The sequence below is a fragment of the Lytechinus pictus genome, chromosome 3 (assembly GCF_037042905.1).
Source record: "Lytechinus pictus isolate F3 Inbred chromosome 3, Lp3.0, whole genome shotgun sequence".
Lineage (NCBI taxonomy): Eukaryota > Metazoa > Echinodermata > Echinoidea > Temnopleuroida > Toxopneustidae > Lytechinus > Lytechinus pictus.
This window is the reverse complement of record NC_087247.1, coordinates 13992816-14009336: the sequence shown is the minus strand read 5'-3', so window position 1 is coordinate 14009336 and position 16521 is coordinate 13992816. Positions and strand designations below refer to the sequence as shown.

Below are 16521 nucleotides of genomic sequence, written 5' to 3'. Positions count from 1 at the left end.
TTAAACTTAATTCTTATGTTAACAGGCAACCAGTGAAGAGAAAGTAAAATTGGTGTGATTGAGGACATTCTAGGTGTGAAAGTGAGAAGTCTCGCACTGGAGTTTTGAAGAGATTGTAATCTGTTTTGCTGCTGTTTAGGAATTCCAAAGAGAATAGAATTACAAAAATCTAAGCGTGATGAAATTAATGCATGTAGTTATTGTTCACATGCTTTTTTAGTCAAGAAACTACGTATGAATCCAAGATTTCGCAGTTGATATCTTACTGACTTTGCAATGCTAGATACTTGCTCAGTAAAGGACATGTTGCTATCAAATATAACACCAAGGTTCCGTACACTTGAGGAAGGCAGAATGACTTTATCACCTACGTGCAGAACCAATTGATTGTGATTGGCTTTCATCAAGGAATTCTTGGAGCCCAACATTATGAATTCAGTCTTGTTTTCATTTATCTTTAGACTGTTGGAATTCATCCAGCGCTTCATTTTGTGAGTTCAATATTTTCCAAGCATCAAAAATCGCATCTGAGGATGGAGGAACAGAGACAAATAGCTGAATGTCGTCAGCGTAGCAATGGTAGCTAATATTATACTTCTTAATTATTGTACTTATTGGTTGAAGATATATATTTCCAAATTACAATAGAGATAAGAAAAAAAAAACTACCATGGCTTAATAAAATGTATATCCTACATATATCAGAATTTGGATCTCCAATAGAAGAATATTATTTAGCTTGGACCTGCCCCAACATATAAACATGTACATTAAAATATAATAACATAAAATAATGCAGGTTTTGAGAAAGTATAGAGGGAATTATTTGATTTCGTTTGGAGCTGCAATATCACTATTTTTGCCCCTCAGTAAAAATAGTAATTTCCAGTCTCACTTCGCACAAAGAATTCCCTCTTTACTTTCTAAAGAAACATATATATATCTTATATTTGTTATTGTATCCTATTTTTAATCTTTCCTTGTTGAATCATCCCTAATCTGGACCATAATCTAGATCGCGCACTGCGCTTTCATCGCCTGGTTGTGCTTAACTCATGAACTCACTGCCCTAAGCCATTCGCGCTCAGCAGAATTTGAACCGATGCATCACAGGTCTTGCCCGAGAGAGAAAGCTCACTGACAGGCGCATTTGAGAGATTGCATGATCCATTCCAGGCAAGAGGTCTAGAATATCAATTTAGGTCAATTTGGTCTACACTCAGTCCAGATTGGTTACACATCGACAGGAATCACATGTATTGTAGATTAACCGCTAGCTATTAAAATTAAGGGATGTTAAACAGATATATCAGGCATTTCTTTTAAACAGCATAGTAGGAATTATTAATCCTTGGTTGGATTGTCAGCATCATTATTTCAATTCAAAATAGAAATTGCCAGACCATCCTTGGATCAATAATTCCCACTACACTTTTTGAAAGCCTGATACAAGAGTGGATTCATAACTCAAAAGTGCTACCATTGGCAAGCCCTTGCACAGGACAATTTTTGTGACTTGTTGGTTGGAGCATACACATATATGTATCCAACCAGGGAAACACAGCAAGAAAATGTCCAGTTATCAAATCTTCAGCATTTTTTAGAATAGGTGGAATATTTCTGGAATCCACACAAAATTTCACCCTGATTATGAAATATATCAAAATCCTCTCAACTAAAAATGATGAGAAACAACAAAGACTTGCACTGCTTTTGTAGTTTTCCCATGATGCATCATGAGAACTCTAGTAAAGCCGTTCCCTACTGGATCCAGTCATTCCCCATGGATACAGTGGTCAACATGAACCACAGAATTCAGAAAACAACAGATGGGACTGGTGTTGCAGGGCAGCACTGTGAATAATGAATCCACTGCACAATATTTCATTAAAATAACAGAGATACTGGCCCATATTCTCAATAGAAGCTTCAATTGTACCATGGTACAAAACCAACGTTTATGCAGCTTTAAAACATCATGCTTAAATTAGGCACCCTTTTGGCAGAAGTGTACATTTATAATTGGACTTTTCTTAGTGAACGCAATGAAATAAGAATTATTATTTCCACAAATCTGCATAATTCATGGTTTTGTACCATGGTGCAATTGAAAACTCTTCTGAGAATCCAAGCCAAAAAATCCTGAGAAATATCAAATATACAACACTGGGGCCACGTTTCATGAAAGCGACATAACTCCAGCATGAAGCAATCTCTACGGAAAGCCAAGCTAGACAATAATCGTTCATGAATAGATTGTGCTTTCCCGGTACAAAGTCCATGCATCTGCTTTTCAGCCATTCATTGTTTTGAAAAGCTTGGCTTTCCATAGAGATTGCATCGAGATGGAGTTATGATGCTTTAATCCAACAGGCCGCTGAAAGCTACACCTTCTGTACAAGAATATTTTGTGATAAATAATAAATAATAATGACATGCATAATAAATACAGAGCTTGATAAATGCTGCATACTATTTCCTGGCTTTAGCATGGCTCAAGCATTCAAGGAATTTCTTCCTACTGGGTACACATTTACTACACCTGGGTGGAGAGTGGCAAATGTAGATAAAAGCCTTGCTAAAGGACGCGAGTGCTGCGGTGGGATTCCGTCCTGCCAGACCTTGTGGTTCAAAGTCTGGAGACTTATCCACTGAGCCACAACACATCTACCTGTTATAAGTTATAATATATACAGTTGAAGCCAAAAGTTTACATACACCCATGCAATTCAGTGAAATTTGTTCGCTTGCCAAACATCGTAAAATTTACTATTTCTTCAGAAATATGAATACTACCATGACGAACTTGGTATCAAATGAAAGAGCGTATTAAGATCTTTCACATGATCGGGATGCCGTTGGGATTGAAGTATATCTTAGATGGAATTTTCTGTGAAGAAAAAAAAAGTAATATTCATGCCAAATGTATTATTTTATTTGTTAAGATATTTTCGAACATAGAAATATATTACCGGTAATGTCAAATCTTTGATTTATATTACATTTTCTGTCATGATATGTCACCACTGAACAAAAAAGTGTAATCTGAAATGTTTGTGTTGAGAAGTAACTCGAACAAATATGAAAAAAAAAAAAAAAAATTTATTTGTAATTTGTCCAAAATATGAAGATTTTGGGGGGATAAATGACACCTAAATATTTTTCAGCTCCTGATGACAAAGCAATGTGATGAAGGGTCATGACATACTCATTTGTTTGATATCAAATTTGTCATGATAGCACAAATATTTTATAAGATACAGTAAATCTTATGATGTTTGGCAAGTGTCAACTTTTCTTTGAATTTCCTGGGTGTATGTAAACTTCCGGCCTCAACTGTAATTAGTAATTTTGTTTATTCTGGGAAGCACTGCTACGTGTATGTACAACTATCTTTATTGCTTATTTGTTTTACTCAAGACATTACGAATGTCTCTCCAACAGTCAGCCACGCACGACACGAAGTCGCTCCCGGTCAAAGAATCGGGATACGATGTGACGTGGCATCCCACGGAATCGTCGGAAGCGTTGTAACCGATCCCGAGACCGTTGGGAACGACGGGTGCAAACCCCCCAATCAGGATAGCCGGTGCAGTTAGAGTGCTGGTGGAGAGGATGATATGGTTGATGAAGCTGTAGGCCGGGGTCTTGCCTTCCTTTGCAGCGAGCGTTCGCAGAGTGAAGAGGTGTCTATCCCATCCTTGTCCTGGAGGAAAAGAATAATATGATCAATTTGTACACTGCAGACACCAGGGATTTTTTTTTCTGTTTTTATTTCGGGGGCTACTTTTCACAAAATCCTGCCTAAATCTGCAACATTGACTATAAAGCTTTAACATTTTAGTGAATGGGTATTTTCTGAGGTTCTTTTTTTTTCATCTTCCAGTGTTCATTTGAGCATTTCAGGGGCAAAATGGTCATGGTATGCTTTCCTTCAGCAAAAAATTTATCCACAGTGCTGCACTCGATCCAGGTGAGGTGAATGGGTACCTGGCAGGAATAATTCCTTGAATGCCAGTGATGGCAGAGCTAAAGCTGAGGTATCAATAGCAAGTGCTTTGTATCCTTACGCAAAAAGCGCTATATAAATCCAGCTATTTATACCATTATTATTATTATTGAAATCACCTCGAGCCCCTGTGTATCTATATCCCTGGCAGACAATAGACAAAGATACTCTACTACGCTGTAACCCCCCCTCCCCGGCCATTATGATCTCCCAAAATACCACGGCCTAGATAGGGTTATTAAGAAACCCGCATCTTAACATTCAACTCAAATGCTTCCCTAATGCCTAGATGATTTCAAAACAAGAACAGACTGGGCCTTCCTTATTACAATTGGAATTTGATTACAGGGCTTCCAGTAGCTACATATATCCAAAAAGAGTTTTCTTTTAGTGTAAGGTATTTTCAGAAGAAATCCATGGCGTGAACTTCGCAAATTGAGTACTAGTGTTGGCTTATTTTCAAGGGAAAGCAATTCAGAGATATGATAAGGGGTGTGACCATTCAATGCTCATTAATCTGTAATTACACATTTTCTTGAAAAATGGTATGGCAGATGCTATTTATTTACAGTTTTTATAATTAGGTGTAAGTTTTGTTCAATTCTGTTTTGTTCTGTTGTTACCATTACCAGATTTTATCTTTACAGGGGAATCCAACCTCGGACATAAAATGTTGTGTGAGAGAGGAGAAAAAAATAAGAAAACAGAAAGGTGGAAGTTTGAAAGAAATCAGACAAGCAATATCAGAAAGTTACAGCTGTTTTAAATTGAGATCTCAATGACTAAATTTCAAATTGGCAACATATAAGGATAAGTGGTAGGGGCAACTTTGCCATAGGCCATGTACTTAATGATCAGGGGCAGTAATCAAAATATAATACTATAGTAGCATTTTTTTGTCCTCATGAAAGATAAATATAATTTGAAGTTAAACTTTTGGTTAAAAATAAAATTTTATCTATTGTATGTACTGATCAAAAGGACGAGTAGTCCTTGCCTTACATAACTATGATATCAGCAATTTGAAGTCTCCATATATATAGTGACTACCAAATTTTTACAACTTTAAAAATTCATAAAATTCTCATTTTTTGTCTGATATGGTTCACAATTGCACATATATACTTGTCTGATTTTCCCTTTTCCCTCTCAAAAAAACAAACTTCCAATTTGGGTTGGACCCCCCTTTAATCAAAGGATTAAACCTATCCCAACTTACCCATAGCAGCCTCCTTGGTGAGGATGTTATCTTTATCCGAACACTCCTGTAGTAGTCTCCTCTTCTCCTCCTGAGGAATCCTTCTGGAATACCTGGGAGCACATGAAGGTTTCCTTTGTGGCAGATCGAAGGGTTTCCGTCCTGCCGTGCTAGAAGGCGGCTGTGCTACAGCACTCATACGTGGCACCAACCTTGCCCGTCATCCTGTAGTACGCCATCTGTGTATGGAAAACAACGGTAAGGTACCTTGACAAAAGTCTGTGCCACGTATTTACGCAGTCCATCTGATTTTTAAACACACAATAGATGCATCAAATTAGTTGTATACACTAGTAAATAGATGAACACGATAACAAAAGAGATTCATGTAATATGACAAAGATGCTCGCCATACACGTTAGTGGACGAACAGATAAGAACCCAGGAGCTTCGTAATGATGACAGGCAATCAGGTTAATCACATGTACGGTCATAATAAAACAAATAATGAGCTTTCAAATTGTGAAAGGCAGGTTGACTATGAAAAAAAAAAATTCACGGGCAATTAAATTAGATTCTAAGAGCTATTCTATGAGGTCCATCAAACATCAACAAGAGTGTCGCTAAGGCGAGCACATTATACGCCCGCCTGTAACGCGGAAAATGGAGTTATTGGTCAGACAAGAAAAGTAGAAGGTGGCAACTTCACCTTTGACTTTCTGACCTCAAAATTGATAGGCTTCCTGGGATCCATGCTAGTATCATACACACCAAGTTATATGAGCCTAGGTTAAGTTAAACTAAAGTTATTGCGTTTACAATGACTTCAGAAGGGTAAGATGAAAATATGTCCCTGTGATCTTGACCTTTGACCTTTGACCACAAAATCAATAGGCTTCCTGGGATCCATGCTAGTATCATACACACCTAATTATATGAGCCTAGGTTAAGTTAAACTTAAGTTATCGTGTTAACAAGGAAAAGTTAACAGACGGACAGACAGACGGACGGACACCGAGCGTGATACCATAATACGTCTTGTCTAGGATGGGCGTATAATAAAAAAGATCAGGGGCCCATTTCATAAAACTGGTTATAATAACAAATTTGCAATAGCAGTTAAAAGCTACTGATATCTTCCAATCTGATTGGCTGAAATTAAATTTGGTAATAGAAATTGTGCATTTGTTATTATAACAAGTCTTTATGAAAACGGGACCCAGATCAGTGGAACAAAATCAGATTTGATAGAACACATTACACATCTTTTTAACAGACCCCACCCCAAAGAAAATATTAGTAATGTGGCAGTTTAATTTTGACCAAACATAGAATCAAATCATTCGCAGAGTATCAGATCCAGGGGGCACAGGTCCTGGGTCCTCACACCCCTGCAGGAAAATAATGAGATTTTTCTTTTGTTTTTATTTTTATAGAGCCCCCCCCCCCCCGGGACCCTTACTGGCATATTAATCCTAAATATGCCACTGTATCCATACATGTAGTTTTCATCACTCAAAGTATTGCTCTTCAATTGTTCAATTAATTAATTTTACATAAACAGGTAAAACAGGGTTCCCAGCTTTTCAAGAAATTTCCTGAAATTCCCTGACTTTTCCCTGATGAAGTTTAAAAATTCCCTGATAATTATTTGAACCCATTCCCAGTTTTGCATGTTTTTTAAGTTGTTGCAGTGAATTTTATGTATTTTCAGTATAGAAACAAGAAGGTAAAACTAATTATTACCACCATAACCATTCAATCAATGGATGTTGTTTTGCTAAGGCGAGCACATAATACGCCCATCTGTAACGCGGAAAATTGAGTTATTGGTCAAGCAAGAAAAGTGGAAGGTGGCGACTTCACTTTTGACCTTCTGACCTCAAAATCAAAAGAATTGCTAGGATCTATGCTAGTATCATACACACCAAATCATATGAGTCTAGGTTACGTTAAACTAAAGTTATCGCGTTTACAAGGACTGCAGAAGGGTAAGAGGAAAACATGTCACTGTGTCCTTGACCTTTGACCTTCTGACCTCAAAATCAATAGGCTTCCTGGGATACATGCTAGTCACATACACAACAAAAATTACTTCAGTTTAACTTAACCTAGGCTCATATAATTTGTTGAACAAATTATATGAGCCTAGGTTAAGTTAAACTAAAGTAATCACGTTTACAAGGAGTGCAGAAGGGTAAGATGAAAATAGGTCACTGTGTCCTTGACCTTTGACCTCAAAATCAATAGGCTTCCTGGGATCCATGCTAGTACCATACACACCAAATTATATGAGCCTAGGTTAAGTCAAACTGAAGTTATCGCGTTTACAAGGAAATGTTAACGGACAGACAGACGGACGGACGGACACTGAGCGTGATACCATAATACGTCCCGTCTAGGACTGGCATATAAAAAAATATAACAGAGTCTGACTGACTACCGTGCTGTCGACTTTTGGGCTGATAAAAAAATTCCATGATTTTTCCCTGATTTGAGGTATTTTAAAAATAAAATTCCCTGATTTTTTCCCTGACTGGAAAAAAGTAAAATAATTTTCCCTGATTTCCTGGATGGGCTGGGAACCCTGATAAATTAGGGTAGGAAATAATTTTCATTTTTAGGGACTATTTTCACATTTGGACAATTGCTAAACTGGAGGGAGTTATTTCTTTAAATTTGAAGTACTACTTTTTTCAAAACAAGCAATTTCATAAGGTAAATGAAAATATCATTTTTCTGACATATGCCGAATAATAGACCGTATTGTAGTAACTTCATGGGCAATTTTTGTCAAATGACCTTTTATTACGATAGGCAGATTTCAATACAAGATATTATGTAAGCATACCTTAATACATAGCAGGAGAAGAAATTGAATAGACAAGGTGACAAGAACAGCACACCAATGAACACTCTATGAAAGTATCTGTTGCATTTCTACTTTAAATGCATTAGCATGTTGTTATAACTATGTATTTGGTCAAATGAAATACCAGTCGCTAGTGGACGTATTGTTGTTTATTGTGGAGCTAATGGAAGGCCAAATTCAGAAGAATACATTAATAATCAAGACGTCAAATTTGGTGCTTATCTCATTAAATTTCAAACCACCATGTCACTTTAGTACAAATGACCTTCCTCTGATCACGCCCAGACCGGAACTACCAAATGGCATTGTTTTCTAAATACTCATGAATATAGTGTGCCGAAGATCTTGGGTGACTTAAAGAAAAAGTCACCAGAAAGCATTGAACTTGGGGGATTTTATAGGCGATTTGGGCTGTCCTGATTGTGATATTTCCCATTGCTCCTCTGTATTTCCTGCAATGACATTATACCCCTATTCCTACTAGAACCTCTTTAAAAGCTTAAAATCAAATTAAATCTAACACTATACCTGATCATTATACTCTGGTCAATCATCGAACGTGTAGGAGAAGTATGGATTAAAGTTGAGTACATTTGATGCTCTGGATTCCAAGTACATATCAAACCACGGACCTACAAATAAACAAAAAGAGATAGTGTTGCTTTATTACACTTTTTCTGAACAAATTGAATTTCTTCATTTTAAATCTGGTAGAAAAGATCAATAATCATGTACATGTGTGATATCATAATAGTAACAATAGCTGGATTTATAAAGCGCTTTTGCCTGAGGAAACAAAGCGCTGCTATTATTACCCCGGCTTTAGCTGTGCTGCAATACAGGCGTTGAAGCATTCAAAGAATTAATCCAGCCCGGTACCCATTCACCTCACCTGGGTTGAGTGCAGCATAATGTGGGTAAAATTCATAATGAAGGAAAACACACCATGGCAGGGAATCGAACCCAGGCCCCTCAGATTGAAAAAAGATAATTTTTTTAAAACAAATTTTCGGCATTACTCCTATAGATGTGTTTAAGATTGCATGCTCGATCTGTAACTAAAATCATAAGTCAGAAAAAAATTGGAACCAGTGGGATTCAAACCTGCCATCTACTGCTTGCCGGGCAGCGACTCAACCACCAGGCTATTCTGGTTCACGGTATCACGGTGAACTGGAATACAAATACCAGTGGTTCCAATTTTTTTTTACTTATGATTTTAATTACAGATCGAGCATGCGATCTTAAACACATAGGAGTAATGCCGAAAATTTGTTTACAAATTATTATTACCTCCTATTAAAGCCTCTTTATTTACTATCTATTGTTCACAGTGGACTGCATTTGCATATTAATGAGTCAGAAAGAAGAGGATCGAGGGTATTTGTATTCCAGTTCATCATGACTTAGCCGTGAACCAGAATAGCCTGGTGGTTGAGTCACTGCCCGGCAAGCAGTAGATGGCAGGTTCGAATCCCACTGGTTCCAATTTTTTCTGACTTATGATTTTAATTACAGATCGAGCATGCGATCTTAAACACATAGGAGTAATGCCAAAAATTTGTTTACAAATTATTATTACCTCCTATTAAAGCCTCTTTATTTGAAAGAAGAGAGTCATAACCACAGACCATGACGTCCCCACATAATATAATAACACATGCAATGTGTCTCTTCGTCATCTGTCAAAAATAGACCATCGAACTTCTACAATACACTATATCTCCATACCAATACAAATTATTCATGACATCAACTTACCATTAAGACAAATTTTGTTTCTAATCTATAAAATTGCTCAAAACATATTCAGAATTCTTATAATTTCTGAGCCAAAAAAAAAGAGAATATCAATGAATTTCAGGACTATAATTAAAGATTTTAAAACAAGGAAAACAGAATTTGAAAACAATGGTGAAAAATACACATTTAATTTGGAAATATCAGGACTTTTCTGAGGGGGTTTATATTGGATTTTATTGCAATAAAAAGTATTAAAATACAATCGCAAGCAGCCAAAGACTGTGATTGTTTACATGTACAAATAGAAACATAACAAAATATAACGTAAACATTATAAATAAATAAATTAAATACAATACAGATTCATACAGATGGAAAAGAAATGTATCATAAGTAAATGCCAAAAGCCATAACATGATTACCAGAAGGTGTCACGTATTAAGAATTGTAAAATACTTGCATCAGCCAATAAATATCATGTATTGTATATTATGATATTTATCGGCCGATGCAAGATTTTACGATTCATAAAATTTATCGGCCGATGCAAGTATTTAAAAAAATCTAAGTTGGCACTGCTCATGATTTTGCCGCCCTCTATAGACGCGTTGCGTCGCTAGGATCATGCAATCACAAAGAAGACAAGATGGCGACAATAACATCTGTAAGTAAAACGCTCTTCTACTTTTATTACTTTAATGTATTATAGAGTCATTTTATGACAAAAACTAACAATTTTTGGCCAAACGTTGCCAACCAATATTGTAGCCCATTTACATAAGTGTTGACTTCACATTCTAAACATAACTCGATTTTTTGCGCAACATTATAGTTGCCCAATTCGTCGGTGCGTGTAAGCCAATGGTATGCCGACCCAGGCTTCATGGAGAGTAAGCCTACGTCAGTAGAACTACTTTTACTCTCCAGAAGCCTCCAGGCTAGGCATGTCTGGACTTAGACAGGAATAACCGTCGTTTCTGGGGATTTATTTAACAATTTCTGACATTTTACTATCATCCCCATTCACCGCCGGTAGTGTGTTAGTGCGAGCCTGCATGTGTTATCACTTAGCCTAATTCGGGCAATTTCGATTTTGACTAGGTCTAGATTTTAATTTTTTTTAAATTCTAAATGACATTATATTATCTTGAACGATGGCCTGCTATTTTCGTTAGACTCTAATCTTTCTTTCGATACTAAGCATATTCCAAGAAAATATAGAAAATATACGTTATCGATGATTTATTCCTTATTTTTTGAATTTTTCTGCCAGAGAGGAAAAAATGGCAGCCGCGTGTTGCTGCCCTCTACGTTCATTGAGTTATGCTTTTATCAAGGCTTTTAGATTAGAAATTTCGATATCCTGGCCAAGCAATGCGAGCGCACGCACGCACATATACAACCGCCAAAAAACCTCAAACTTTCGCCCCCGAGATTTCTACTTTCCTTTTAAAAGATCTAGCCCTAAATCATGTACATGGGATTCAACTTCATTTCCGACATTTCTACGATATTGATTTCATTTTTAAACAAGAATTCATTCAAAAAACAAGAAAAATGTTATGAAAAGACAATGAAAACTTGCCACCGTGTTTATGTCGCCATCTTGATTTCATTGTCTTTCGCTTGGCGACAGCACGCAAATCGCGCGGTTTGAGGTTTTTTGGCGGTACGTGTAGATGAATGCAATATGATTTTAACTCTCTAAGACTAAGAGCCTCCTGGCTAGGAACAACCGAATTCAGAGACTGAAGCTTTTGGTCTAGTCTGGACTAGTCTGGACTTGCATCAGACTGCAATCGAATGGAATGACCCCCCAAAAATGTTAAAAGGTGATATGTCAGTGGGGCCTGTTTCATGAAATGGTCTTTGGTAGAACCGCTCTACGTTAGAACGAGATATCGCTCAACTGTTTCACAAAGCCAATTTTGGGCGATATGAAGAATGGTCCTTGGAAAGACACCTCCAAATCGGCTTTGTGGAACAGTTGAGCGATATCTCGTTTTAACGTAGAGCGGTTCTACCAAAGACCATTTCATGAAACAGGCCCCACTGACATATCACCTTTAAATATTTTTGGGGGTCATTCCTTTCGATTGCAGTCTGATGCATTTTATCTGGGATGGCGCCAAGGTATTTGTTATATATGGGGGCTAGTTGTCATCAATTTCAGGTCGAAGACTTTTCGCAGTGAACCGTGAAATAATAAAATTTTCACCTATCCAAAAATGCAAGCACGAAGCGCCAGTTGAAAAATGTCATATTTTTACCTGAAAACTTGATTGCAACCATGAAGAGGATAGATACATTAACCAAACAATTGTCATTATAGTCATTATAAAACTTCTCTGGGTAATAGGCCCAAATAATTTTCAGTATGTTTTCTTTTATTCTCCCTCCGTCTTTTCTCCAATTTTCCATTTTTTTTTCAATTAAACTTGAAATATTGAAATGGGCGGCAATCTCTCTGACCCCTCATGCTTTCTCATTGGATAATCAACATTAAAAAAAAAAATTATGTATGGTAAAAAACCCGTTTATAACGTTCAGCAAAAAAAAAAAAAAAAAAACGATACAAAACTAAGATGTTACTAAACATGCTAAATCATTTATTTATTTTTAGTTTGTTTTCATTATAATTTTTTATATCCTGAGATTAATTTTAATCAATGAAAATTAATTGTTGGATTTGTGCTAAATTGAGATGATGAATGAAAAAAAAAATCTGCAGTAACAAAATAGCTAATTGAATTTAAGATATAGCTTACGAACCCATCACAAGTGCAATAAGATTATGGAAAGTCCGTTATCGGCCCCTATGTCATGTTAAAGCAAATAATCTCGACTCCTTTAAAATGTTGAACATATATTTTTTTTTTATTCTTAAAGCTTATATTCTTATATAAACTTCCATAAAGTTATCATTTAAATATGACCAACGTGTATGATCGTTGTCATTTTTAGTATTATTTCTTTAAATAGTATTTTTTCCATTGCAGATTTATTTTACACATTTTTCTATTGCAAAGCACTGCTTTACCCACTTGGACATGTTTGCAGCAATTTTCATATTTTGCTTGATTCGGTTACTCGTCATGCAAAGGTATGTTTATACTCTAAACACTCACATTTGACATATGTATTTCTTGCGTTATAATAATAATAATAATATAGGGTATTTATATTGCGCACATATCCACCTTGTTAGGTGCTCAAGGCGCTCCTATATTACCCGGCTAAGCTAGGCGTTCATAGCGCACACAGCTTTATAAGGAATTACTTCCTACCGGTACCCATTTACCTCACCTGTTATATCTGACAAATAAATAAATTAGATTTTTCACAAGCAGCCTCTCATATTTTCCTTTTTAGTCTCGTACAATCAGACACGTTGATTTTGTTTACTCCATTCAAATCCTATTTTTACCTCATCAAATAACATTTAACGCATAATTTGAAAATAAGTATTCTATAAAAAAATCAGAATATTGAACTAATAATGTCGAAATTACTTAATTAAATTTTTATGTCGGACAAGGGTCTCTTTCGTTGAAATATCGATGAAAGGTGACTCTAAAAGGACACCGTGTTCTAGATTAGGGAAATAATGAAATTTTGATTTTATCCAGTTATGTTTTTGAATCTTTAATTTTTTTTCTCATAAAGTAAGCTCCATACATCAATTCTACAATTGGTAATAAATAAAACATTATTTGATCTCCATTTTAATATTGAAATATATGATTTTATGAAGTCGTCATTCCGAAATAAAAAAGGTTCAGGTGGCGATGAAGACTAAATATTTTTCCCATACTAAATTACTATCGATATTAAACAATGTCTCTGACTTGTCTTGGAAGACCAAACAAATTGCCTTCATGAAACGGAAAACACTGATTTGTCGCCAATCTTCGATCGTCCTATCTCGGAAGAATGGTCCTAGGCTAGGCCGTTCCTACGTATCGCTCATCTCGATCTCGTCGTGCAACAGTCCCAGGCCATGCCTAGTCTCGAGGACGCAATGATGATGACTTTTATTAATAATGATATATACTTCTTCATCATTGACGTCTTGACACTCTCTCCATAGTCTCATAAGCGACGGTCCAAAACAAAGGATTTCCCTAGGAAATCCATCTTTTAAAACATAAATGAATTTAAATTTATGAATTTTATTGATTTTTACACCTTCCTACGCCTAATGCGTAGGAAGGTTTTAAAAATTTTTACTAGAAAAGTATAAAAAATTAAGGTTTCTTACCAGACTGATGTCGAGTAGACCCCTCGATCCACATGTAAACAACGCAAATACAATGGCGACGACCCTTGAACCGCTTATGTATTACGTACTTCCGATACGCAATGCCGTTTTGAATAACAATTTATAGATGAAAAATATTATTTTACAAATACTAAAATTTATTACGTGATTATAAATAATTAGCAGTATTATATCAATTTTTTATTGATAAAATAAAGTGTAAAAATCAATAAAATTCATAAATTTAAATTCATTTATGTTTTAAAAGATGGATTTCCTAGGGAAATCCATCTTTGTTTTGGACCGTCGCTTATGAGACTATGGAGAGAGTGTCAAGACGTCAATGATGAAGAAGTATACCGTATGGGTACTAGTATTCAACCCGGCATAATTCAAAGATTTTGACATATTCCCCAAAATATTTAGAAATAGGGAATTTATCTTAATTTCACACCTTTGTTATTTCCAGGGTAATCTGTTGTCAATATTTTCTTTGTCAATCTGTCGACTGTATGCGCGGAGGATCGAATTATGCGGCGATGGCCTTTTGCACTGAATGGTACTAGTATTCAACCTAGTGAGGATTGATAGCAAATCTCAAAAGGGTTTAGATTGCTAAATTAGGTCTAGATCTATGTAAGTCTCTGGCTTTGATTAATTCCCTGTTTGGTCTCATCTCAAATGGTCTAGTCCATAGTCGGATGGGACAAGGGCAGATTGAGAGACAGGGCCATCTTTCATCGCTAGGTTGAATACTAGTGCCGACGGGTTGAATACTAGTACCAAAATCCGTCGCCGTATAATTCGATCGCCCGCGCACACAGTCAACTGGTTGAAGAAAAAAATAACGGAAAAAGAATAACCAGCATTTGCTCTTGGAAATAAGACGGGTCTGAAATTCAGGTAAATTCTATATTTCTATATATTTGAGGAAACTCTCCAAACGGGTTGAATACTAGTAGGGATGTTAAAAGGAAAATCTAATTTTTTAAATCTATGTTTAAAAGTATTGAAAAGTGCCTCACCTGAATCAGCATATTCAAAAACCCCAAGTGAATGACTTTTAGTGTTCCAAAGAGATCTAAATATCTGTTAATCTGAGGCTAAAGTGGGTCCGAATTGTGACAGATTTGTGTACAAATTTCATTTTGAAATTTCGTCGACACGTATGCACAGAGCTCGGCACTGAACGAGGGATTGTGGGCGTGTCCTTTCTCGCCTCGGCCTATTGTTACCCAAATACACAACTCGAACGAAAGTGCGTTCACCGTCCCAGTTAGTCTCGGATCCAAGCTTATCCAAATAAACAATGATTAAATAACAACAAAAAATAGAAAGAATAGAAAAGAGAAAAAAAAATGGCTCAAATGTAGTCGTTTGGTGACGGATAGTATGCTCTGACCTCTTGCTGATATAAGGATTAGATATGACATAAGTTTTATGCCATGATAACTAAAGCATGGGGGGCGGGGGCACTGACTTTCAAAATAATTAATTCTTTAAACATCTATATCTAGGCAAGGGAGGGTCCAGGATTTTCCAAAGGGGGGAGGGCACTATTAGCGGCGGCAATCAAAAAAATTTAGGGGGGGGCACCAACATTTTTGACAAAAAAAGGTTATCAAAGGGGGGACCGAAAAAAAAAAAATAGGCAGCGGGGGGGGGGAGTCGTGTCTCCCCTAAATTTGAGGTGGGGGACAATCGCCCCCCCCCCTCCTAATTTTTTTGTCGATAACCTTTTTTTTTTGCTTGTCAATTTTTTTTCCTGCGTGCCCCCTAAATTTCAGTGGACCCCCCTAAAAATTTCATGGGGTCTCCCCTAAAATTTGGTTGATAAACCTTTTTTTTTGGGGGGGGGCTTGTCACAAAATTTTGGTGGTCCCCCTCCCCTAAATTTTTGCTTTCCGTTGCCAATGGTCCCAACCTCAGATTTAGGGGGGACAGGGCCTATGGAGGGCACATTTTCCCGATGCAAATTTCATAAGCATTACAAAATGTTTTTACCAAAAATTCAAAGTCATTTCGTCCATAAAAATTGACAAGCAAAAAAAATAGGGCCTATATATATATATATATATATAAATATATATATATATATATATATATATATATATATATATATATATATATATATATCCTCACTTTCAAGGGGCATGCTTGGGTAAAAAGGGCATGTTTATGTTACAAATTACAAATTTGGCTCTCGATAATTATGCCCCTTGGATCCACCAGTAATCTAAGTGGAATTTTTTGTTTTTAGTTTTGATATGGCTACCTTCTCGGAGGGCGTCCTCGCCGCGGTAGCTGGATAGTGCTGCAAAAGAGTAGGCCTTATACATCTTTTGCAGCATTAACTGACACTCCGAGACTTATAATTTTACCTTATACTTAAAAAATGAATAATACAAAATAAAACATAACACTTGTTTTTGGAGTAA

General features: G+C 36.3%; 1 protein-coding gene across 1 annotated transcript; it reads right to left on the bottom strand.

The window, feature by feature from the left end:
• Positions 1–1511: 1511 nt before the first annotated feature.
• On the bottom strand, positions 1512–15298 carry LOC129257781 (carnitine O-palmitoyltransferase 2, mitochondrial-like). The gene is made up of 4 exons (XM_064096445.1): positions 15109–15298; positions 8608–8711; positions 5229–5446; positions 1512–3706 (listed from the first exon to the last, which is right to left on the bottom strand). Exons 3-4 carry the CDS (start codon positions 5404–5406, stop codon positions 3396–3398), a joined length of 489 nt encoding a protein of 162 aa, XP_063952515.1. The 5' UTR covers positions 5407–5446; positions 8608–8711; positions 15109–15298; the 3' UTR covers positions 1512–3395.
• Between the last annotated feature and the right edge of the window lie 1223 nt (positions 15299–16521).